General features: G+C 40.0%; 1 protein-coding gene across 1 annotated transcript in view; it reads left to right on the top strand.

Annotated features, from left to right (window-relative positions):
* Positions 1-24,040, top strand: part of lrp5 (low density lipoprotein receptor-related protein 5) — a 71,696-nt gene that overhangs the window by 34,643 nt on the left and 13,013 nt on the right. The window contains exons 12-16 of the mRNA XM_067588681.1: positions 19,062-19,278; positions 19,372-19,525; positions 19,882-20,017; positions 20,300-20,544; positions 22,015-22,199. Of these exons, the coding sequence (XP_067444782.1) occupies positions 19,062-19,278; positions 19,372-19,525; positions 19,882-20,017; positions 20,300-20,544; positions 22,015-22,199 (937 nt within the window). The remainder of the gene's footprint in view (positions 1-19,061; positions 19,279-19,371; positions 19,526-19,881; positions 20,018-20,299; positions 20,545-22,014; positions 22,200-24,040) is intronic.

Here is a 24,040-nt window from a genome sequence, read left to right as displayed (position 1 = left end):
TTATGTGATTTGGAGTCCACACCCCAGTCTGAGAAGCTGAGAGAGGTGAGGCAGGGCTGGGGGGGGGTGGTGGTGGTTGTTGTTCTTGCTGCCCTTCCCCCCTCTCTCACCAAGACATCTACAGCTCTTTATAAAGCCTTCTCCCTCATTCTGTTAATATCATATGCTATGTCTCTTTTTTTAAGTTAATAAGCACATTTCCCTCCTCTACTCTTTTCTTTCCCTTGTTTTTATTTTCTCCTCTTTTTGTTTTGTCGCCTCTCTTCGATTGGTTGTATTTTTCTTTTTGTTTCATTTCCTTGCTCCTCAACATTAGTCTCTGATTCTGCCTGGTTGTTGTCCTCAGAGTAATGTTGTGGTTGTTGTGGTGTCAGCAGAGTTGGACCAGTTTACTAGTGTTAACATATTTTCATAGCAGCAGAGAGAGGAAGAGAAGGAGAGAGAAGACTAGAACAAAACAGTGAATGCCTGAGCTTTCTGGCTGAATGCTTACCAATTGAAAAGGGGTGGCTGCTCTCTCTCTCTCTGTCTCTCTCTCTCTCTCTCTCTGTCTCTCTCTCTCTCTCTCTCTCTCTCCCTGTTAGGGTGAAAGGACCCACCTCAAAGGGCTTTTTTTTTCACGTTTCAGCCTTGTTTTCTCCTGTTGAAAAGAAAAAGCTGCTGGGTGTGAAGACATTTCCATTGTACATCTGCCTGTGTGTCTCTCTCCTATGTATGTGTGTGTTGTCTGATTTTGCTCATTGTTTGTTATTACACACATGCTCACAGGCTAAGGCTGAACACCTGATGTCGGAATCTGAAGCTGTGTCCCATTTGCCACATTTCCACCTTTTCCACAAGAACAGTAGATTTACTGGAAGTAGAGTTAAAGGATAAATCTGGTATATTACAACTTGAGTCTAGTTTTTGTAGTTTTTTCCATCCTTTCTATCAGTAATAATGACATTGGACTCACCAAAATATTTGTAGAGATCAGGGAACAGAGTGACATCACTACAATTGATGTCTGAAGGGGCAAGAAACACAAGCACTCAGACAATCAGAGTTAATTTGGTGCAAGTGATGTTAAATATCAGGTCAACAAGGTGTCTGATGTATGTTGTTTGATGGGACTTGCTTCAGTTGCAGTTGCAACACTCACGCCTGGATCCCTCTGGGCGTGTCTGCGTCATGTTGCATCTCTGACACGGGGTTGTTCCGTCCTCCACATTCCACGTCCTCCACATTTCAGAAGTGGAGCATTTTGACTGCGGTCAAGCCATCCGCCTTTTAAATTCAGTTGCACTGCTACTACAGTAATTAGAGCAGCCTAGTCAAAGTGGAATGAGCACCTTTAAGCTACTGTAATTACTGCAGTAGCAGCACAACTGAACTGCCCAAATTTTTTGACTTGCTCAGATATTGTTGATTTGGTGGCAACAGGTTATGTAGTTAAATGGTTTCTTATTGTAGATATATGATCAGGAGTCTGCACAGGGTGATTTAATTTGAAAATTGACCAGATGGTCTATGCTGTTTGACTTCTTGCCCAGCTCGACCTGCTCTGTGCAGCTTAATGTGGCTTTGACATAGACTAGGTGTGTATGTTTAGTGGAGCGGAGCTGAGAGCTGCTTCTGGGAAGCTTCTGAAATGTGCTGTGGCGCGTCTGGTTGGATCACTAGCATTGACTAGAGAGGCAGCGATCAGCTCTGGAAGGTGACGCAGACTCGCCTGGTGGAATGAAGCCTTTAGAAACAGCAGAACCTGAGTTTAGTAAATCCTCGGGCTGTACCAGAATCAAAATTTTTCAACTTGACTACTGAGTCACCAGGTTAAGCTAGGTCACAATATGTATAATATATTTTTCACTCCTCTGCCCAGTTATGGAACAGTCTAGTGCTCGTGCAGAGTGGCCGCCCCACGCTGAACTCAGCCTACAGATGATCATTTCCATACAGTCAGAGAAATAAAAAGTGTTCATCCTGGTCATAGTTCAGCTATAGAATGCTAACGCAGCAAGGAGCATCTCTCCTGCTGGCTGCTGACAGCTGAAGAGTCATCACACTGGATGGTAGAGATGCTGGTACATGACTGTGACTCAACAGTAGATTAGCTGATTTTGCTGCATTTAACCCCTGAAAAGTCAGTCACACTGGACAGCAGTAGAGGAGGTTGTACCAGAGGCGGGTTCAAAAGTAGTTAAGCAGACTTTACTAATATTCAGCACCCAACCGAAGAGCGTTGAGGCAGTGAACAGAAACAAGTTACACTGCTGTCAATGGAAAAAATAAATCACTCTACAGATGAAGAAATGACGCTCTCAATGGATAAAAGAGTAAAAAGTATTTTAGATAGTAAATCAAGTCCTAATCCCCCACAGCAGGATTAAGAAAGAGGAAATAAACAAACAAACAAACAAAAAAACCTGTTAACATAACTAAACTATTTAGGAATATGAGACTAAAAAACAAACAAGAATATATACAGTGATTGACAATAAAGATAATGAATGGAGACTAAGGGACATTAAACATCATGGTATATCTAAAAAGCTTATATAGAGTACAATAGAGCAAGCAGAAATTATATGCAAAGACAATAAAGTATGATGAATTCATAACCAAATATAAAGCAAATATGTTGCTTATCATGGGGTAAAAGTGTCAATTCTTGATTAAAAGCTCTGTTTTCGCTGTCTACTTTTCTCTTTGAGCACTTCTCTCTGACTGGTGTCACACTTCATGCTGGAGTCAGAGCCCTGAAGCTCCGCCCTGCCCCTGCACAGAGCAGAGCGGCTCACTGATCGCTGGTTTATTCAAAGTTTATTAATATTACATGTATCGTGTCTCCAAATTGCACCAAATTTGACACTGCACTCCATTTGTTTCCCAGACATACACCCGCCAAGTGTGGAGTCAATCAGATGAATGGTTCAAGAGATACACAAAGGACATACATACATACATGTAGTATGTATGTATGTATGTTTATATGTCTATATTATAGACATACATACATACATATAATATGTATGTATGTATGTCTTTATTATAGACATGTAGACATACATACATACAGACAGAGATTCCTTCCTCTAGTAGACAGATGAGTGGATATTTGGACTGTATAGAATAACCAATGTCAATGATCAAACTCTACTTCAAACAATGTTGTGTGTGTATGAGTGTGTGTGTGTGTGTGTGTGTGTGTGTGTGTGTGTGTGAGTGAGTGAGAAGTGAGCCTGCCAAACAGCTGAAAACTGAACAGCACCCAGCATTTCACCTTCGGAAAGAGAGAAGACAGAGAATGATAAATGACTGAGCCAGACTGAAGACTTTCTCTAAAAAACACTGGAGGAATGCTCTCTCTCTCTCTTTCTCTCTCTCTCTCTGTCTTTCTCTCTCTCTCTCTCTCTGTCTTTCTCTCTCTGTCTCTCTCTCTCTCTCTCCATCTCTCTCTCTCTCTCGCTCTCTCTGTGTTTTCAAGTCTTTTTTTAAAGAAATCTGACTCCCCCTCTGCAACCTCCCACCCTACCCCCTTGTCTGTGGAAAAAAAAACCCTCTGAAGTTACCGCACAGGCCCCCTCCTTTTGAAAAGGAGTGTGTGTGTGTGTGTGTGTGTGTGTGTGTGTGTGTGTGTGTGTGAGAGTGTGTGTGTGTGTGTGTGTGTGTGTGAGAGTGTTGGCTGCTTTGACTGATGTGTTGCTTTCTCTGCACACACACACAAAACGGCTGCTTTGTTGTGATTATGCAGATTGACTATGTGCAATGCCATTCAATCACACTGTGGAGCCATATGGTAACTCTGCTTGTGTGTGTGTGTGTTTTAATGTGTGTGTGTGTGTGTGTGTGTGTGTGTGTGAGGTGGAATTCACAGAGCAGGGAGGTGTATATGGTGGAATTTCCCCTGCTTAAGGCCCTGCACCTTGTTTCAATAGCCAGTCTCCTTGCCTGTCTTGTTTCTATAACCATCCAGCTAAACAGGCTCAAGTCTCTACAACACCAACTGGGACATAAGTGTTAATGTCAGTGCTGGAATGTTAGCAAGTACATTTACTTCACTGCTGCACTCATTTTACGCTATATTCTATGATATATTTTACTGCACTACACTTATTGGACAGCTGTACTCACTGGTTTTTTTTTGAACAATGAGATTTTACTTATAAAATATATGATCCTTTTCTACAGATGTGATGCTTTGTTATAGATTAAACTACCCAGAATACAGTATAAAGTAGTTCAACCATTCATATGTATAATTCTATATTAATAAGTCAAGTCTATTTTTCTGTTAATACTTCAGTAAGAATTTGAATGCAGGATTTTTTTATTTGGAGGATCTGTGAGCTTGATGCACTGCAAGTAAAGAAAACATACTAATAGACAAAAAAACTATCAAATGAAGAAATCATCACCAATGTAGTAAGATATATGCATAACACAAAGCCAAATACAGCTAAAGCCTAAACACAGGCTTTGTCTCAATAAGCAGATAATTAAAAAGTTATTGGGCTGGATTTGGATAGCCAGTCCAGTGCTAAGCTCCGATGCTAACTACTCTCTTATCAAACCTTTTATCTCTCCTCACTCTTTTTCATTAGCAAAGAAATGCTCATTCATATCATGGCATTCATACAATTTTAATCTAATCTTCAGTATTTGGGTTAAGTCAGATAGAAGAATATAGATATGGGTCAGATACATGTAATGAATATTTCACATATTATGCAGCTCTTCTCAGTTGTAGCTATAAGTAGTGAACATGAATTAGGCTGCCAACAGAAGGTGATTAGATACTGGCATCACTCCTTACTTTTTACTCATCACAGGTAAACATAATATTCGATAAGTGACTTTAAAAAGATTTGGGTTCGATCCGTGCGTTCAATACTTGTTTTGGATTGAATGAAATGCGATTGAACAGCTGTGAAGAGCGGTGTTTTGGCTCAGGTCTTGCTCTGCCTCTGATAACTGCCTGGCAAATGGTGCATAGCTGAATGGATCAATTAGATAAAAGATTGAAATGAAGTTTTGTGTGGATGTTGGCCTCTGAGTGGCTCTATGCTGCCCTGATGCTTTGTCCCCTGAGAGGCCCGTGAAAGACGATTTGAGATGGTTTTGTGAAACGGTGGAGCCTCCCTTTAAAACACTGTCAATGGTAATAATGGAGCAGGCAGCCAAGGACAGGCAAACACACACACACACATAGAAGCTCCGCTTCCCTGACAGGCAGCAAGTAAACTAAGTTGTTCAGTGGTTTGACCAACTAGCTGGAGGTAGACACATACGTTTTCACATCACTAACGATGAACAGCAGCGTTAAAACACGAGTCTTGCAGGTAAAACACGCGACTCATGTTGCTGTTATATCAGGTTAGTGTGGGGCGGCTGCTCTGCAGGTGCGCTTGATTTGACTGCAACTGCAATAACCGGGTGGAGATAAGCCTCCTGAATTTGCACCCAAAATGCTGTCAAAACTTTCATTTATAATTTCCACCGAAGCCTCCATGATCATCGATCAGGAAAGAGGCAGGAAAAAGGTGCGTGGAGGGATGAGGGAGAGCATCCCAAATAACTCATCACACAGATGAAAGAGCAGGAGGAGTTAACAGATCAAACATCCCAAGATATGAGGATAACAATAACTGTAATAATAACAACAATAGTCAAAATAAAAGCAGCAACAAGAACAAATTGAGGATAATATTTGGTCCTCATCATTATATGGTTTTACTACTCTTATTGAGGCGGGAAAAATAAGAATCAATCAAAAGCAAAGAAAGATATTACTACCAGTAACATTTAGACTGTGAAAACAAAATAGATCTGAACAAAATAAACAAACAAACATAAATAATAATTACAGTAATAACAATCAAATCAAAAGCTGGGCAAGGTAATATGACTACTATCGTTGCTATTACTACCTATAATAGTAACAGTAGTAATAGTGATAATAATGTTAATGGTAATGATGATGATAACAGATGATTGTGTGTGTGTGCATATGTAATTACTGTGACATGATTTATGTTAATAGAATAGAAAGGCAGACAGGAGAAATATTATATAAACAAATGGTAAAGCAAAAGCAAAGTAAGGTGACACTACTAATAAATAAATACTGATGTGTTGTGCCTACATGAAGAAAGAAAATCAATCAATAAATAAGATAGATATGCATGTAGGCATGGTTGGGTGTATTGTGATATTTGCTGGTTTTTGGGTGAGTTTCAGACTTCTTTAAAGACTGATAGATTGTTGTTTTGTGTAAACTGTTATTCTCTCTATTGAAATGTGTCCTATAAGTAGGTTAATGCAGTGAGTCATATGATGAAAGATGAAAGATTATTTGCGATAGAGTGTATGAGTAATGGGTGCAGGGTAACTTAATAAATATCTCCCAGCAGGCAGAGTGATGGGAACAATGGGATTATGCAGCTCATGATAGTGGAGAGCTTCTCAGTTACTGCTAGTCAAAGAGACTGTAACTGGTTGGCAGGCCCAAGTGGCATGAAAATAATCATCTGTGCTACCTATAGTAATCTATTGTATCAGTGTTAGTGGTCATAGAGAAGATGTTTTTACAGATTTATACCCAGAAGTCAGGGTTGGGAGAGAGAGAGTGTTATGGAGGGATCTGAAATGGATATAAGTGTTGAGATTTTTTTTGTTTGCTTGTCATTTTCATGATCTCATAACTTAACTTAGAAGGTTGTATTGTGTTGTTAGTTATGTTCATTTGGATTCAATGATGGATTTTAATTGTCGGTAGTGGAGGAACTGGTCTTTCCCAATCCTGTACTTCTGGATGAATGTATTGAATAATATGAATTGTTTGTTTTGGAATGATGATGATGATGAGTTATTCCCTTTTGTAACCATGATGGAAAATGTACAGGGGTGTTGCTGGGGTGTATCTACATGCTGCTGGTGATAATTTAGTGATTTGATTGTTTTTTTTTTCAGTTTCTTGATTGATTTTGAACAGAAGGTCTGCAGCTGAGGTGGTTTTACATTGATTTTGTTCTAATTCTGCTTTTGGGTTCATTAGCATAACGATTATAGTTGATTTGACAAGAAGTAGTGGAGAAAGTTTTGTGCTTCTAGGCCACATGATGATTTTTAATTTTGTGATATTGAAAGTGAGATTCTTAGATTTTTGTTCTTCCAGTAAAATTGATTAGTTAATGAGTGGAGTGCTTTCAACCATTTGTCAGGGGGGTGGAAACAAATGATTAATCTGAGGTAAGGTTTTCATTTTAACTGTAGCAATTTGGGGGTGTAATTGTAGGGATGGGTTTAAAAAATCAATTTTCTGATTCAAGTCAATCTTCATTTAAATGTTCTGATATTGATTGATAAAATCCTACATGGATTTTATGCCTTTTCCTGTGGATTTGAAATGTGAAATGAATCCAGACATTTGTCTTTAGGCTTGGCGATGCCTTCAGTAGAGCAGCTCCCACCGTGTTCAACCAGATTTGGCCACAAGATCTCACTGTGCACGAGATCTTACATGATATTTCGTTGTGTGAGATCTTGTGGCCAAATCTTGTGCATTTTTGCACTAAATGACTGTGTGGACATACTGTGGATTTTGGCCTCCATCACATTTGTAGGAGATCTTTTAATATCCAGTATGAACAGGAGGAATGATTACAGCGAGGAAAACCTCTTTCACTGTTACTATGGACACCTGACTGTTGTTTTAAGACACTTGAAAAATGGTGAAGCTATCCTTTAATATACTAAAGGTTCTTCCTACTTGTTGGAATAAAGATAAATGTTAATTCTGGGGTTGAACCTGATAAGGTTTTTCTAGGCTCTAAGCCAGATCCAAGACCTTTTCATTGTGAGTATCTGCCAGCACTGAATCCTGTACTTCATAATACAGGTTCACAGTGCACTCTAAAACATCACAACTAGTAGCTGCAGTACAGCTTTCCTGGTGTTGAGTATTATTTTTGATATTGTCCTGTAGTCACTCATCTCATCTTCAGATCAATCCTGTTAATAAATGACATCCTGAATAATCGATAGACTAACTGTAATGTCTTTACTGTGTGAAATAACACATCCGCTCCTGTTTTTTTTTATTGGATATTGTTTTTTTATGATGTTAGCTGAGAAGCTCTTTGTTTCAGGCAAGGTGGCCCACTTCCACTGTAAAACACTGAGTGGAAAACTCTGGTGTTAACCTTTCCTGTGGTGTGGAGGTCTGGGAAGGATTTGGACAGTTTGTCTTTATTTGTTGCACAAAACAAAAACAAACAGAGCTGAAATAGAGTTTTGAACCAAAAGCAACACTTGTGTGAGGTGTGAGTACGACTCAGAATGTTTCAAATCCAAAGCAGCTCTGCTCACACACACTGTCAGTGTTTCCACTGCTGAGCCGTGCTTCACTTGGCTGCAGTGCTTGTGGTTGCAGTGTTTTTATATGGCACAATAAACAATCAGGAATGGGTTGACAAAACCAAAACCAATCCATAAAAAAGGTCAGGTCTGATAGCAGATTGTAGAGCTGGACATCCTTCATAACTTCTCTGCTTTGCTACCAGCAGCAGACCTTTGTTGCATGTTCCCATCTCTCTCTCTCTCTCTCTCTCTCTCTCCTTTCTTGTCATCTCTTTACTATTGCTGTCAATTAAAGGCTCAAAATTCATGAAAATAAAACAAAGCTTTCCTATGAAGAGCACATTGTCCCAAAATATCAATCTGTGACCTCAACACTCTGTACGTTACTCCATGATGCTGTCATACAAGCTTCCATACCTCCATGGGCTTCTCCTACTGCTGTCACAGCTAGCACAGGACAGGAAGAGCAGAGTGGATTGGTGTAGTTTGTGGAAATGTTGGATTTAACCCCCAGCCAGACAGTTTATTATGCCAGGCAGACAGTAGCTAGTAGAGATGCAACCTGCTGCTGGATAACAAAGTTGTGTTTTGGATAAAAAGATGAAAAAACATTTGCACAGGGAACACCATGTGACCGAATCCACCGAACGTCACCAATGGGACCAGGACGTGACAAGACTCTGTATTGTACATTATACTAACATAAGCTTCATGTTCTACATATGATCCAGTATGCAACATGTTACAGCACTGACATAGAAAGTATCCTGACAGGTGAAATGTTGCTGCATGTCACATCAAGTCCAGTCAGGTTTGTCCATTGTTACAAGCAGTCTCAGAGATTTAGAGGGGTGGGGTGCAGGTGCAGGCTAACATAATTAACACAGAATAGAGTCAACACCTTTCTGATGCACTGTCAAAAATAAAAGCTTCACAGACGTAATAATATCTCCCAGGTATTGCATCGAAGCGTGCAGTATGATAGAAGTTTTACTGATGGTGTAACATATCAAATCATCAGCCTGAAAGTTCAGACATTTGGGAGCCCTCGCTGGCCCCGATATGATGACCGATTGCACCTCTGACACCACTTTGCCATATTCCCATAAATCCTCACTGTGTGTAACTCTCAGGTTAGAGAAATAACAGAAACACCTGCTGTTGCTCAGAGTTTCCACAGCGTCCTGCCAGCTCTTGTCTCCTCCCTGCTTCTTCCATCCTGTTTGCCTCTCTGTCTCACTGCCGCATGTGCTCGTCCATCCCTGTTACCACAAAGTGACAGTAGCTACATGTCTCATTTCCTCTGGGAGCTCAGCCTCTGGCCCACATCTGTGTGTGTGAGTGTCTGTTGTGGCTGATCTTATGTATCCTATTAGAATGGTGATATTGTGGTCTGATGTAAGCAGTGTTGTGGTGAGCGAGCAGTAGCCCACAGCTGTGTGTGTTTGTATCCACTGTATCCCATGTGGATGAGACACACAATACAAGTAGCTGCTCGACTCAGCTTATTATCCAAACAGGCCCCTTTATTACACTTTGATTCACGCTTTTTTCACTTACATTTTCAGTGTTTATCAATAGCTCGGACACATTACCATATGTGCAAGCATTAAAAAAATGGATGTAAAAATGATCAAACAAAAATTCCATCCTCATCTTTAAGTACAGCAGGCCAGCGAAACTTCATCAAAGTCCGCAAAAAAGATTTATAAATACCTTCTGTTTTTGGTGACCACAATAATGTTGTGGAATCAATGGAATTATTTGGGGGATTTCTCAGCTCCACATACGCACAATCATGTAAGCAGCCAGACTTTTGCTTTTCTGACCTCATTTGCAGAAGTAACATTATCGAGCATGTGTAAACAAGCCCAGATTCAGCTGAATAAAAAACTGTGATCACTTAATAAACACAAGGCAACACACAGTGACAGTGGAAACGCACTTCATCGTCCTGTGATGAAGTTGTTCGTAGTGCTATTCAGTGAATTGAGTTTTATTCATTTGGGTATTTCAATGGTTTTCAAAGGAAAATGTTGTGGACAAGCTTGCTTACTGCAGAGGCCAAAATATATCATTTCAAAATCCAGTTTTTAGGGTAATTGACAGCTGTGAAATATGTTTTAAAGTTTCAAGAAAGTAGGTCAAATGTGCTTTGGGTAGGGCGTCCAGACAAAAGAAGAAAAAGAAGCCAAATGTCTGGATCAATTGTATAAAGCTTTATATAAATGTCTCATTTAGAAGTCAAACATAGGTCTTGTGTGCCTGTCTGTGCAGAAAGTAATTTAGTTTTCAAGTAGAATTTGTGCTGTAGCATAAGTTGTTTGTGTCCCCACAGTAAGACCCTGATTGTATCATTGTACTTGTGACTTTTGTCATTGTCTCTAAAAGTGAAAATGCTCCAGACATTGTAGACACCAACAAGGTGTTTTGATTACCGAGGTGGCTTTAGTTGTTTCCACATATCATGGTTAACTCACATCTTCATCATTCTGTTGATTCACCTTCCACTGACTATTTTCTCCATGAATTGATTAGTTTATTTGGTTTTTGTTTCTCAAAGCTCAAGGTGACTGAAATGTCTTGATTTGTCCACAACAGTCCACGACCCAAAGATATCAAGTTTACTGTCATAGAAGACTACATTTGAGAAATCACAATCAGAGAATTTTCTTCTTAAAAAATGACTCAAAAAATGATGATCAAAATCAGGGCAGCAGCCACCAGACACATGCTGGTGAAATATGCAGGTTGTAGATTTGCTTCACTCACCAGGCAAAATAACAATAGTAATCTATTGAGTGGCTGGTAACATTTGAACATTCATTAATCATTTGGCTGGTGGACAAAAAAGTGAATGCTGCACCCTGATTAAAATAGTTGGCAATTGATTTAATAGTTGGTCATTTAATCACGTAATCATTGCAGCTCTAGTCTGCTTGTTGCTTCATGTTGCATGTTTATATTTGTATCACTGTTTCAGGAAGCCCTTTGGTTTTTAATCCAAGGGACGGATAGTTGAAATCTGTTTGAGAAATGAGTTGAGGTTGTGATTTTAATATGATAAGCTGTGCAGTATTACTTGTACACAGCTAAAAGCTCAGTTTGATCAGTTAGACTTGTGTTGTGTTTTTGCTGTTATGGCATAATTTCCCCTTCTTATTTATAAGAATACTTCACATAACAAGGACTAGCTGTTGTTTCACCTGTGCACAACAGCAGTTTAAACAGCGTTCAAACAAGATGACATGACATACCTAATCAGTGTGGGAATGTAAAATAAATATTCAGTTTGATAAGCAAGTTGAACACGCCCCGTTCACATATTCAAAAACTGCATTCAAATCCAGAGAGTGTAAACCAACTACTGTCAATCACTCTAATCTCTATTCAAAAGACACAATAGTCACGCAGGTACAGCAACTACATTGCTATTTTAGGATGACCTACAGAGATAGTATTACCTAGTTAGTAGCTGGTTTCTGAGAGTGAAAATTACATCACATTTTTTTTGTTCTAGAGGAAGAAGAAGAAGAAATGTCATTGCAACCAACACTGCAGACTGGGACCAGAATCAATTGATAGGTTAATAAAGTGACTGAACATATACTGTCATAACTTGAAGAGGTAAATCACTCTTAAACTAGTGTATAAATAGTATTTGTATAGAAATAGAAGTATGTAGGAACCTGTATGGAAAGTGGCTGAGAGATTACAGCTATCAGCGTTTAAAGGTGACTGCTGGAGTTACCTTCCACAGCCAAAAGCAACTGGAATTCAGTGGTGGCTGCTATTATTATCAGCCAGCTTTCTTCTTGGATGGCTTGAGTGTAATTCCTGTCACACATTAGTTAGTCTCAGGCTGCACATTCCGGAGAAATGCTCCCATTATGAAACACCCACACACACACACAAGTAAACACTCCCAGGATGTCTTTATGTTCTCTGTTTGCTTATGTATGAAACAGATAGCACTGTGTGTTTATGAATGTGTGTGTTCTGACCACAGACTAGTTCAACTAGTTCAGGATGAGGGTCAGATCTTAATATGTTAACAATAGAGTGGCCAAATATTTTGGATCTCTGTGGAGTAATGTTTTAATATGCCTTGTTGATGATATAGCAAATAGGCAAGTTCATTCACAAAAGTGACTTTGAAATGATCAAATGGATTAAAAATGAGTTTAAGATGTAGATTATACTGTATGTAATACAGGCTGCACATTTTCAGGCAGTGGCGTCAGAGTTGAGTGCAAAAGTCATGTTGGAGAGTCCCCAGAAGTTCACAGCAAAGTAAAAACATGAGCGTTATGTCAGCAGGTACAATAGTGTGTTACTCTGTCCACTCACTGTTCAACAGCGTGTTCCATGTCTACTCAAGCTCATGTCAGACATGGAATATGTAACATCGCTGGCGTCATGAAGCTGTTAAGTGAGTTCAAAATGTTACAATAGTGAGGATGCATCACTGGTGCATTTTGAAATTCCTCACAATGAATCCACTGATATATTCTCACATCAGTTTCATCATTGAACACAATTAGAGAGTTAATTCTACTTCCTGTTTTATTAATCCAACATGACAGGATGTTAAGTTGCTACTCTCATTCATCATTAATCTTATGAACTCAATTGATATATATAAATATAAATATAAATATATTCTCATAACAGTCATAATATCATACATACTCTGGATTAATAAATAAAATACACTGGAAAGGTAAATACACTTCCTATGACTTGAGAGTTTGCCTTATAATCATCAGGTTCAGACATTTCCTTCAGTATCAAATTGATCCGGTGTTAGTTCTGTTTCCATGGTTACAGTGCAAACAGGAATCACTAGCAGCTAATGTAGCATTCCTTTTCATGGTGCATATTGGCCAAAATGTCAAGAAATAAAAGACAGCTTGAGAAACAGCTAGTAGGCGGACTTTGAGTTTAGATTGTTTTGTCAAACAAAAGAAAATCAGGCTGAAAAACAGCAGAAATCCAACTGTGATTGTCTGAAATAAATTCATTCCATGAGAAAAAAATCCATGTGAAAAATGTCAGAGGAGGAAATGCATTATTGAACTGCCTTTAGGTGAAAGTGATCTGTGCATTGTGATTGAAGCAGAATCTGCGTTCATGTTCTACAAATAGCAGTGATGAAATATTTAGGCAATATTAAATGATTAGTTAATATTAATTGATTAGTAGATTGATAGGAAATAGAATAACAGCAATTTTTAAGTCATCAATTAATCATGTGCTTGATTTATTGAGCAAAAATGCAAAACACTTTAAAGTTCCAGCTTCTTAAATGTGATGATTTCCTATTTTTCCCTTTGTGATGTCATTGCAGACTGAATATCTTTGGGTTTCTCACACAAGACATTTGAAGACCTTGTATCGGGCTCTGGCTAACTGTTATGGCCATATTTGACTATTTTCTTACATTTTATAGACTAAACAATGAATCAGTGAATCTAAAAAGAAGTCCACAGATCAGCGGATAATGAAAATGATCTTAGATTGCAGCCCTACATAAGGCTCCCTGCAGCTTTGGCCTGATTGTTGGGTTCAGCTGAACTAAGGGAACCTCTCCAGAGCTTGAAGTGAAGTCGTTTATCACCGCTGCAGTCAGGTGACTCTGTACTTTAGAATGGAAACAATGCAGATGGGAGTTGTGCATATGGACAAGGAGTAAGCAGTAAGTGAATGCCTGGTAGGTACTGGGTTTTAGTGTGCTGGGTGAAACACCGTGTGACCCTCCTGTTTTCCACAGGATCCCATTCATCCTGTGTGTGTGTCATTATGTTTATCAGAGTATGCCTGTGTGCGCAAACGTATGTGAACTGTCCTGCGATGGTCTGACTTCTCCCTGCGTGTCCGATGAGACCTTTGTTACTTTTCTGTTTGCTCTCTTTCTGTCTTTTTGTCCTTTATTTCTCCACCGTGTCCATCAAGAAATGAGACGTTCTCACACCCAAAATGAAAAAAGACTTGGGGGCGGGAGGGGGGGGAAAAAAATCACATCCCAGTGCATAATTCTTCCTGAAAAAGCTAGCGGAGAGAAAGAGCAAGCAAGAGGAGGAGAGGGCAGAGAAAGGGAGTCTCTCTGCCATCTTTTCACTGGGATGGCCATGTCTAATTGTGTCACAGTGATAAATGAATGGGTTTTTTGTGGAGGGGTCAGGAACCTCCCTTGGATCAGAGGCCCATCAAAGTGAATGGTTTATTTTTTTTCTGTTTGCTCACCCCCACCCTCTGAATGGAAATTTAAATGAGTATTCACTAAACAGATAGCTGGGTACACGGCTGCTCATCACAGCAACCCAAAATCTCATTCAGCATTTAGTGTTTTGAGATTTTATATGGTCAGTTTATCCATGCATTCTCATGAGATTATGCTCACTAAAATGATTCATGCATTCAAGCATCTCTCTTTACTTTGCCCTGTTTTTCTTACCAAACGCATTCTTCTTTACATGGGAGAGTATTTTCAGTTGTGTTTGGCTCAGGTTTGATGATTTAAATGGGTTGTGTAGTAGTTCCCTCAAAGTGGAGACTCTTGGAGTTTCAACCCCCGATTGACCATTTCCTCTGTGTGTGTGTGTGTGTGTGTGTGTGTGTGTGTGTGTGTGTGTGTGTGTGTGTGTGTCAGTGTCTGTTGGCGACCCTGTTACTGTGACTTTCTCTCTTTGTTTTTGTCCTTCTAGTTCCCCGTTCTCCTTTTAAACTCCTGGATTTGGTATTTAGTGTGAATGCTGACAAGAATTCACACTTCTGTTCTTCTAAACTTTATGTATTCTTAGCGTGAATGCTCGTTTTCAAAGCTTTATTTATTTTTCTTCCATACATTTTTCAGTCGCTAACTACTTCTCCATACTTTCAGCTACAGGAACCAGGAATATCAAAGCTCAGCATGCTATTAATTTTCTTCTTTCTAGCATTCTTCATTTCCTCTTTCTGTTCCAGTGATTTTATATCATTTTTAAAAGATTCAAATTTATAATGGAAAGTCAATGGGAGGAATGTTTGAAAGTTGATATCTCAAAAACTAAAAGTGCTGAAGTATTCATACTTTATGGTCCGGTGTCCTGAGTGGAAACGCTTAACACATAAAAACATGGTACCATTAGCGCCACCATGTGGTCAGTTATTACATGTTTTACATTTTCTTCTAATAACTCATGAACTATGAGGCCTATCAAAACAATATTTGCACAGTGTGTTCCTTGGATGAAGCTGATTTGACTGATATAGGCCACGCCCATTTGCGCCTTTCCATCATTTTTGGATTTTTGGTAAGCACCTTTTTGCTTCTGTTGGCACATATTTCATCCAATCTTCACCAAACTTGGTACATACCATATTTAAATGCCCCTGAAAAAAATGTGTTCATTTTTGAGTATCACTCACTGTTTGTCTGTAATTATCTACCAAATGATGAACAAGTCTGTAGCATTTCATAAAATTTCACCTGTGGGTGGAGCTACAAGATTTCTGCAGCAGCAGTAGCAGCTAACAGCTTGCAGCTCTCATACACATTTTCTTCAGAAAATGCAAATATTCTTTTTTCAATAAATGTTCAAATGATCCAATATTTCACCAAATTTGTGTATCAGAACTTTGTTTTTTCTTCTTTCCTCTCCCATTAATCATCTCACGACCCCTCAGATTTATCTGCTGACCCTTTAGAGGGGCCCGACCCCTAGGTTGGGAACCACTGGACTAAACTAGCTAACTGTATATAAAGTAGTGTAAACTAGCTCCACCTCCAGCAGCTACAACAGTAACATGCTGCTCTAACACTGATGCTTCACTATTAATAATCTAATGATGTCATATATAATAATATATCAGTCAGAGGGACCAAACTACTACTTTTACTGCAATACTTTAACTACATCAAGCTCATAATACTTAAAGTTTTTACTTTAACTTTATTTACTTTACGTTGTATTTATTTTTCATACAGGACTTCAACTTGTAATGGAGTATTTTTATATTGCTGTATAGGTACCTTTACTTAAGTAAAGGACCTGAATACTTCTTCCACCATTGTGCAGGGTGAAGTTCTCATGCACTGCAGAAAAGATGCATGGTTTGTTTCCCAGCAGTGGAACCTCCAGCTATTTGCAGACAGAAGGAATGCCTGCTAATTGAAGTCTAGCCTTGGTATTTAGGAGAGACAGCTTGGAATCCTCAATACATTTGACCTTCCTGATAGATGAACTGTGATGGATGAAGTTTTCCTATGACTTCATAAGGATAGGTAGGTAGATGAAATCAATAGAAATTTGGAAAACATCAGCACAGCGGAGCCTACAGCAATGTACCGACAGATCATCACAATGTCACAGTCTGGGGATTGCTCTAACATAGTGATGTTATCTCCACTGTTCCCAAAACAAAAGTAAAAAAGAATCACAAACTTTAAGCCTGCTCAGTCACCTCCTCTGTCCAGTTCTACAACTTTTCTGTCAGTTTTCAAGGTCACTGCTACCCTACAGGACGTCCACTAGAGTCACATAGACATGAAGACACTATCCTGACATCAAAACACACTGTCGGTGGCTGCAAAAGAAGAAGACACTCATAGCTGATAGACACAGGCCTTGATGTTGCATTGTACTGTGGCAAATGTTGAGCCAGAACTTTTTTTGCCAGCCTTATACCCTCCAGCACTCACACTGCATGACCCAGACCACAGTAACAAAAACACAGAACTGCAGTTACATTTCAAAAGTTGGCCTGCAATTTCACCATGTGTGGGAATCAGTGCTTCAAAATGGAAAATAGCCTGTTAGCATCTTTATCTTTCTTTATTCCACTGAAACCATTTCCAACTACTCACCTTTAATGTGTCTGTTTGTTGTGAACATACTGTAGTATAGTGCAGCAATCTGCTCAACAGAATTCCTCCCATTTGAGGCAGCGTGTGTCTCACATTCTGACACACACACACAAAAACACACCATCACACACAGGCTGCAGATAGATGACTGTAGTGTGTCTAAAATAAAAGCGTGTGTCTATTTCAGTCGACTCCAGTCCAGTAATAGCACAGGCGGTGAGGAGAAGGGTTGGACACAAGTTCTAATTGCAGCCTTGTCAATTGTAGCTCTCACTTTCCGCTGGTAGAAACATGCGCACAGACACACACACACACACACACACACACACACACAACCACACACACACACACAGCAGGGGGTTTGTTGGCAGGGGTGTCTGTATCAGTTTTCAGCAGCTTAGTAATAGATGCCTTGTGACTGATATGTTACACACGCTTACACACACACACACACACACACACATTGTGTATTACTGTTATGTGATTCTGTGTCTTGTGTGTGATTTTATAATGTGTGTGTCAGTGTGGAAATTCCTGGCTGACTGTCCATCTGTTGCAGACACTCTTCATTGCCATTTAATCAGAATATCCATAAACAACATTTTTATGAGTTCCTCAATGAAATTACACAAGAAGCAGAAAACCGAGGCAACATACAGACGAGTGACAAACTAAAGGAAAAACTGGTCCAGATCTGTATGCTTGACCCCTACAGTGAGGGGATGTGCTGGATCGATTATGCTTTGGGGGGCATTTTGCTGCATGGTTTGGGTCCACTTGTCCCCTTAGAGGGAAGGATCACTGCAAATCAATACAAAGTTGTTGTGAGTCATCACCTTTATCCTATGATGAATCATTTCTATCCTGATAGGAGTGGTTTCTTCCAGGATGACAATGCCCCAATTCACAGGGCACGATGTGAATCATATGCTATGACTTTCACAGTCACCAGATCTCAACCTAATTGAACACCTATGGGAGATTTTGGACTGACATGTTAGACATCGCTCTCCAACACCATCATCAAAACACCAAATGATTGAATATCTTTATGAAGAATGGTGTTCCTCAGCCTTGACATTGATTCTTATTTAACTTGCTTATGTTTTATTTATTTGCACCATTTTTTTCCAAATGTAATGTGAAATTGGTGAAGGCGTTTTATGGGTTCTCTTGTTTTTGGTCCATTTCTTGTGTTTTTTCGTAAGTCGCAGCACTTTGAGCTCTACTCAGTCAGAGACACTAAACCTAGCTCTCGCTTTGCTTTCACAGAAGAAGGCTCTGGTCTGAGATTCCAATTTTTGAAATGGGTGGAAAACCCCTTTCCATTATTTTGTCCTCCTCTGTAGATGTCAGTTATTTTTGGACACATTTGGACACATAACATCCTTTGGACATCCCCGTTTTCTGGCTTCTGCCTCCATCAGTCAGTACATCCCTCCATCCTGTTTCCTCCAGCTCTCCTCTTCCCTTTCTAACACTTTCCCAGCCTCTTTACACACAGCCTCTGTATCATGTGTGCTCTTCTATTGCTCACTGGATGGAAATGGACCCCTCCTCTGGGAGGTCAAAGGTCAGGGTCAGCTACAGAATAGCAAACATGGAGCTGGTAGTTTCAGTATTATGCTCAAGGACATTCCAGTAAAGACATTACCTCGTGATTTGGGACAATAGAAGAGGCCTTGTACCTTGTTCATTTTTATGCTCCATTCAGCTGTAAAATATGACTATCAAGTATTATATTCGGCCACAGCAAGCAGTTTTTCTGACTATGACGAGACTGTAAAGCTGTAAGAATGAGTTTTTAATGTGCATCGTAGCCTTGGAAAAGCTCTAAAAGTTTCCTTGTCTCGTCTTTCTTTTCTCGTCTCAGGTGATCAACGTGGATGGCAGTAACAGACAGACTCTGCTGGAAGACAAGCTGCCTCATATCTTTGGTTTTACTCTACTGGGTGATTACATCTACTGGACCGACTGGCAGAGACGCAGCATCGAGAGGGTCCACAAATCCACGGCTGTACGAGAGATCATCATCGATCAGCTGCCGGATTTAATGGGGCTGAAGGCCACTAAAGTGACGGAGACTAATGGTAAGGAACATGCTCAGCAAAAATGAAAATAAGCACAAAAAAAACTGAAACGTGGAATGAAATACATATTAATATTACCCCGTCTGTGTCCAGGTACAAATGGCTGTGCGGTGGATAATGGTGGATGCAGCCATCTGTGTTTCTGGCGTCGGCAGGCTGTCAGCTGTGCCTGTCCAATGGGGATGGAGCTCCTGTCAGACCTGCAGACCTGCGTGGTGCCTGAGGCCTTCTTGCTCTTCACCAACAGGTATGCCTACCTGTCAACATGCAATAGACCTGAAAAAAAACTGCTCATTTTTTCAACAGGTTATACTTTCAGGACATATTTCTTTCAGGAGGACAGTTAGCCACATCTCCATAAGACTGAGTGTTATAAAAGGCTTGTTCACTGAGAAATAGAAAGTGTTTGGATGTGTATATATTTGTATTTGTGTGCATATACACCTGACACATAGATGGTCAAAACAATCATTTCCATAATATGTGTTGGAACAGGCAGGAAGAAATGATGGTGAACTGTCAGGCATCTGCTTGTCCCATAGAAAAGTTTGAAGAAAGATCACTGTGTGTAAATAAGATTCTCTCGTGTTATTTTCCTGCCAGGGACAACATCAGGAGCATCTCTCTGGGAACCAACAGCAATGACGTGCCCATTCCTCTGACAGGAGTCAAAGAGGCCTCCGCTCTGGACTTTGATGTGTCTGAAAGGATGATATACTGGACAGATATACAGGCCAAGGTCAGCTGGGCTTTACAGTTTTACTGGAGGTTGAGTTTGATTTGAAGTTGCATCAGAGTTGTCATTTTAAGACAACTCTGATGCAACTCTGCAAGTTAGTTAGCCAGTATTTATTCTTTACTTAGGTTTTTGATCATTTGATTACTTTAAATCGAACCACAGTGGGGAAAGCTGGGATTTGTGATAAGTGATTATTGGTTGTATTCATTTGTAGTTTTAGCCTGTTTCCTGTTTTGCATCTGTCTTTTTTCCCCTCACTCACACACTGCTTTCTCTTTCTAGACAATCAGCAGAGCCTATATGAATGGTAGCTCTGTAGAGCATGTGATTGAGTTTGGACTGGACTACCCAGAAGGCATGGCGGTTGACTGGATGGGTCGTAACATATACTGGGCCGACACAGGCACCAACCGTATTGAGGTGGCCCGGCTGGACGGCCAGTACAGACAGGTCCTGGTCTGTAAGGATTTGGACAACCCACGCTCCCTGGACAATCCAAGATCACTAGCACTGGACCCAGCCAATGGGTATGTATTCTATTATCCTTATTCTCAGCCAGAACACTTGATGTGTTTCCAAACTGAAGCCCTTTCATGTGATAGCTGTGCTTTCATACAGCCACTAACAGAATAAGGTAAGTTATGAAATATCTCCCATTGGGACTGAGCAGTAGTTTGGTACTCACTAACTAATGATCCATACACTGAGTTTTCTGTCAACATCAAAATGTACCAGCACTGCTATGCAAGTGTTAGACTAGGACCAGTTCCTAAACATAGCTGTGGAAAAGCTACCCCAAACCCAAATAGAAAACTAGAGACCCAATCCAAAACAGACCAGTGAGATCCAATTGTAGACAGACCTGAGGATAATTAGACCTGACACATCTTTTCTTTTTTTAATCCCACTTATTGGAGGACCAATGTCTCTATTCTTATTACATATTTGTTTAAAAATATACAGTATATCTTTTCTGTATTGTGCTACTTTGATTCAACTTTAAAGTGATTCACTCATGTGAATGTGTGAATATCATTGTCCCTGCTCTTAACAGTCCATGCTCTCCAACTGCCTCAAGTTTTTCTCAAATCCGCTTGGATCTCTTTAGTTATTAAACCTGAGACTCACAGCAACAGCCAACTCTTCTTACAGCAACAACAACTTCACACAATTACAGTTATGTCCCAACTATGACCACTAACAAAAAAAAAAAATCTGGAGTCTAGCAGTAGTCCAATTAATGAAGGACGCAGTAGTGATTCTACTGTAACAGTCCTGCATGAGTCATACACATGCAGTCATTCAATACTGTGCATGGTGTGACAGAGCTGTGGCTGCGAACAGCTGAACAGTTAATAAGAACAAACGGCTTCAGAAACACTGCTGCTCTCTGTGAAGCAGCTCTTGTGGAAGTGACTCACTGTCAGACACCTGTATTATGCTTGAGGTCCACATCTTTCAAGGATTCGGGCTGGTGCCAATGACTTCATGTAGCGTGTCTCCTCACTCTGTCTGAGGTAGTGAGAGTGTAGCGGTGTCATTGTGTTGGTATGTAGGTACAACAGCCAGCGTCCCGCCTCTTTTTCCCCGCAGTCTCCAGCTGAGAGAGAGATGATGCTATTAAACCTGTTTGTTCACAAGATCATCACCCAGAGACACTGCCATCTGCCTGGGTGTGTGTGTGTGTAGTGTGTATGCATGAATGTTAAGTACCTGTGCCAGCATGCCAGATTCCCTAATACTTGGTGATGTCTTAATGATGTCATGGCCCAGAGCTGTCAACACGCTTGCTTTGGGGCATCTGATGTCATTTTATGATCACATATCCATGCTCACACATTAATAAAGATACAGTGATGACAACAACGTCGACAAAACAGAAGTTACAAAGTGGAAATAGGATCCCCTTCAGGAGTTGATTCTTTGATTCTTTTACATACCCAGTTGGATGTCTCGCTGGTGTGTGTCCCAGGCTGACACAGTGTTTGTCTTCACAGCTACATGTACTGGACAGAGTGGGGCGGTCGACCACGTATAGCCAGAGCTTATATGGACGGCAGCACCATTATGACCCTGGTGGATAAAGTGGGCCGGGCCAACGGACTGACCATTGACTACGTAGACCATCGACTCTACTGGACCGACCTGGACACATGCATGATTGAGAGCACTAACATGCAAGGTTTGGACACACACACACACACACACACACACACACACACACACTAACAATCTTATCAACCAGGAGTTTATCATGCACAGGCAACAACAGGGCAAAAAATTCATATATCCAAACAGTCTTTGCAGAAAAGACGTTGTCCATTAATAAGGCATATGGCTGAGGCAGGCTTAATTAACATGTTGAATCAACATAAACAAAACATTGTTGACAGAATGTATTCATAACACCTGCAGATCCTTAAAATGACTTAAAAAATGGATTTTATTTTAAAAGTTTGACATCAGAAAAAGTCTTGGAACACCTTATTTTAAATGACCAGGTCTTAAATCTTGATATTTAGGCTACACCCCTTGATAAAATCATTAAATATATTATGCACCTAACATGCTCCAAATATACCCAACAAAATCTCGTTTAGTTGTGTCTTTAAACTTGTGGCAGGCAAAGATTTGTTTGTGACCAGAAATAAACACAACATTTGGCTTCAGTTTTACAATTTATAATTTCATTTAGCAGACGCTTTTATCCAAAGCCACGTACATCTGAGAACTGATACAACACAAGCAGGTGCCTTTGGTTGGCAGAGCGTAGTGAGTGAGGGATTGTAGACCTGAATGAGGGAGTTCAGGTGGGCAGCAGCTGTTTTAGATACTGATTCAGTTACAGTAGACACAGGCTGGCAACGCTGTTCAGACTCTTACAGGCGTTTATCACCTATAGCCCAGTACAGCCTGACTTGCAGTTATCATGTAAGTGGTTGCATGTTTTTGTTGTTAGGGGTTGTTTGTGTTTACACACCTCATCTGCTTCCAACCATGTGTTGTTTAAAGCCCACATGCTGTACAAGTTTCTGTCTTAACAGCACTAAATTCCTCTCCTCCTCTTCTTCACCCCCCTTGTTATTTTAACTGACATTTTTTCTTTTGCAGGAACTCAAGCACAGGGAAAACACATTACCAGACTGAGGCTATATAGATTATAGTTTACAAAGAGTAACAAGACAAAGACGAGCAAATACTTACAATTATTAAAATACTAAATTAAACTTAGCTTAGTGCACCTTTTTAACCAAACCATGGTCAGGTCCACTTTCAAACCCAGCTTTACACTCTACAGCATGGCTCAAACTGACATGCATAGCTAATGGCTTCCACCATGATGTGATGGTTAAGTCAGAAATCACTAGTTGGGCCTTTAATTACAATATTAAATAACATTTAAAGTCTGACTGGTTCTTTCTAATGACATGGTGAAAGTATATTCTCCACCTTGTAAATGGTAGTTTGACAAAATAATCTTAATTCAAGGTCTGCTAACGTGGGGCAGCATGTATCAGAGTCATGTTAAATAAAGGGAAACTTAGGGATTTTTCAACCTTACTGTATTTTCACACCATTTTGTGTTTAAGTGACTAATGGGGACAACAATTTTAGAAATTGGTCCAGTATTGACCGAGAGCACTTCAGTCAGCGGCCATGAAATGAGCTGTAATGTAATCAATGTACGTCCACTACAAGTGCTTGTCTTTGCCAGTGACAGGCTCAGATTGTTATTATAAGTGTCTGACAATGAAAGTAACATTAAACACAGGAAGTAGCCACCTTTAGCAGCATTATGGCTATCTGCAAAGGGATCTATATCTAGGGCAGTTTACCAGTTAAACTAACCTTGCTGTGCATATTCATCCGTGCATGCCGGTTTGAATGAGGCTCACTTTCACCATGGTTAGACTGTAAGGAAACTGAAAAAACCAAGTGCAATGACAGATTATCCCTTGGACTAGCTGCCTGTAGCAGCATTATGGCTAACTGCAAAGGGATCTATATATGGGGCAGCCTGCA

This window comes from Thunnus thynnus, chromosome 5, assembly GCF_963924715.1.
Source record: "Thunnus thynnus chromosome 5, fThuThy2.1, whole genome shotgun sequence".
NCBI lineage: Eukaryota > Metazoa > Chordata > Actinopteri > Scombriformes > Scombridae > Thunnus > Thunnus thynnus.
Note: the sequence above shows the minus strand (reverse complement) of the source record. Positions and strands in the feature narration are given on the sequence as shown.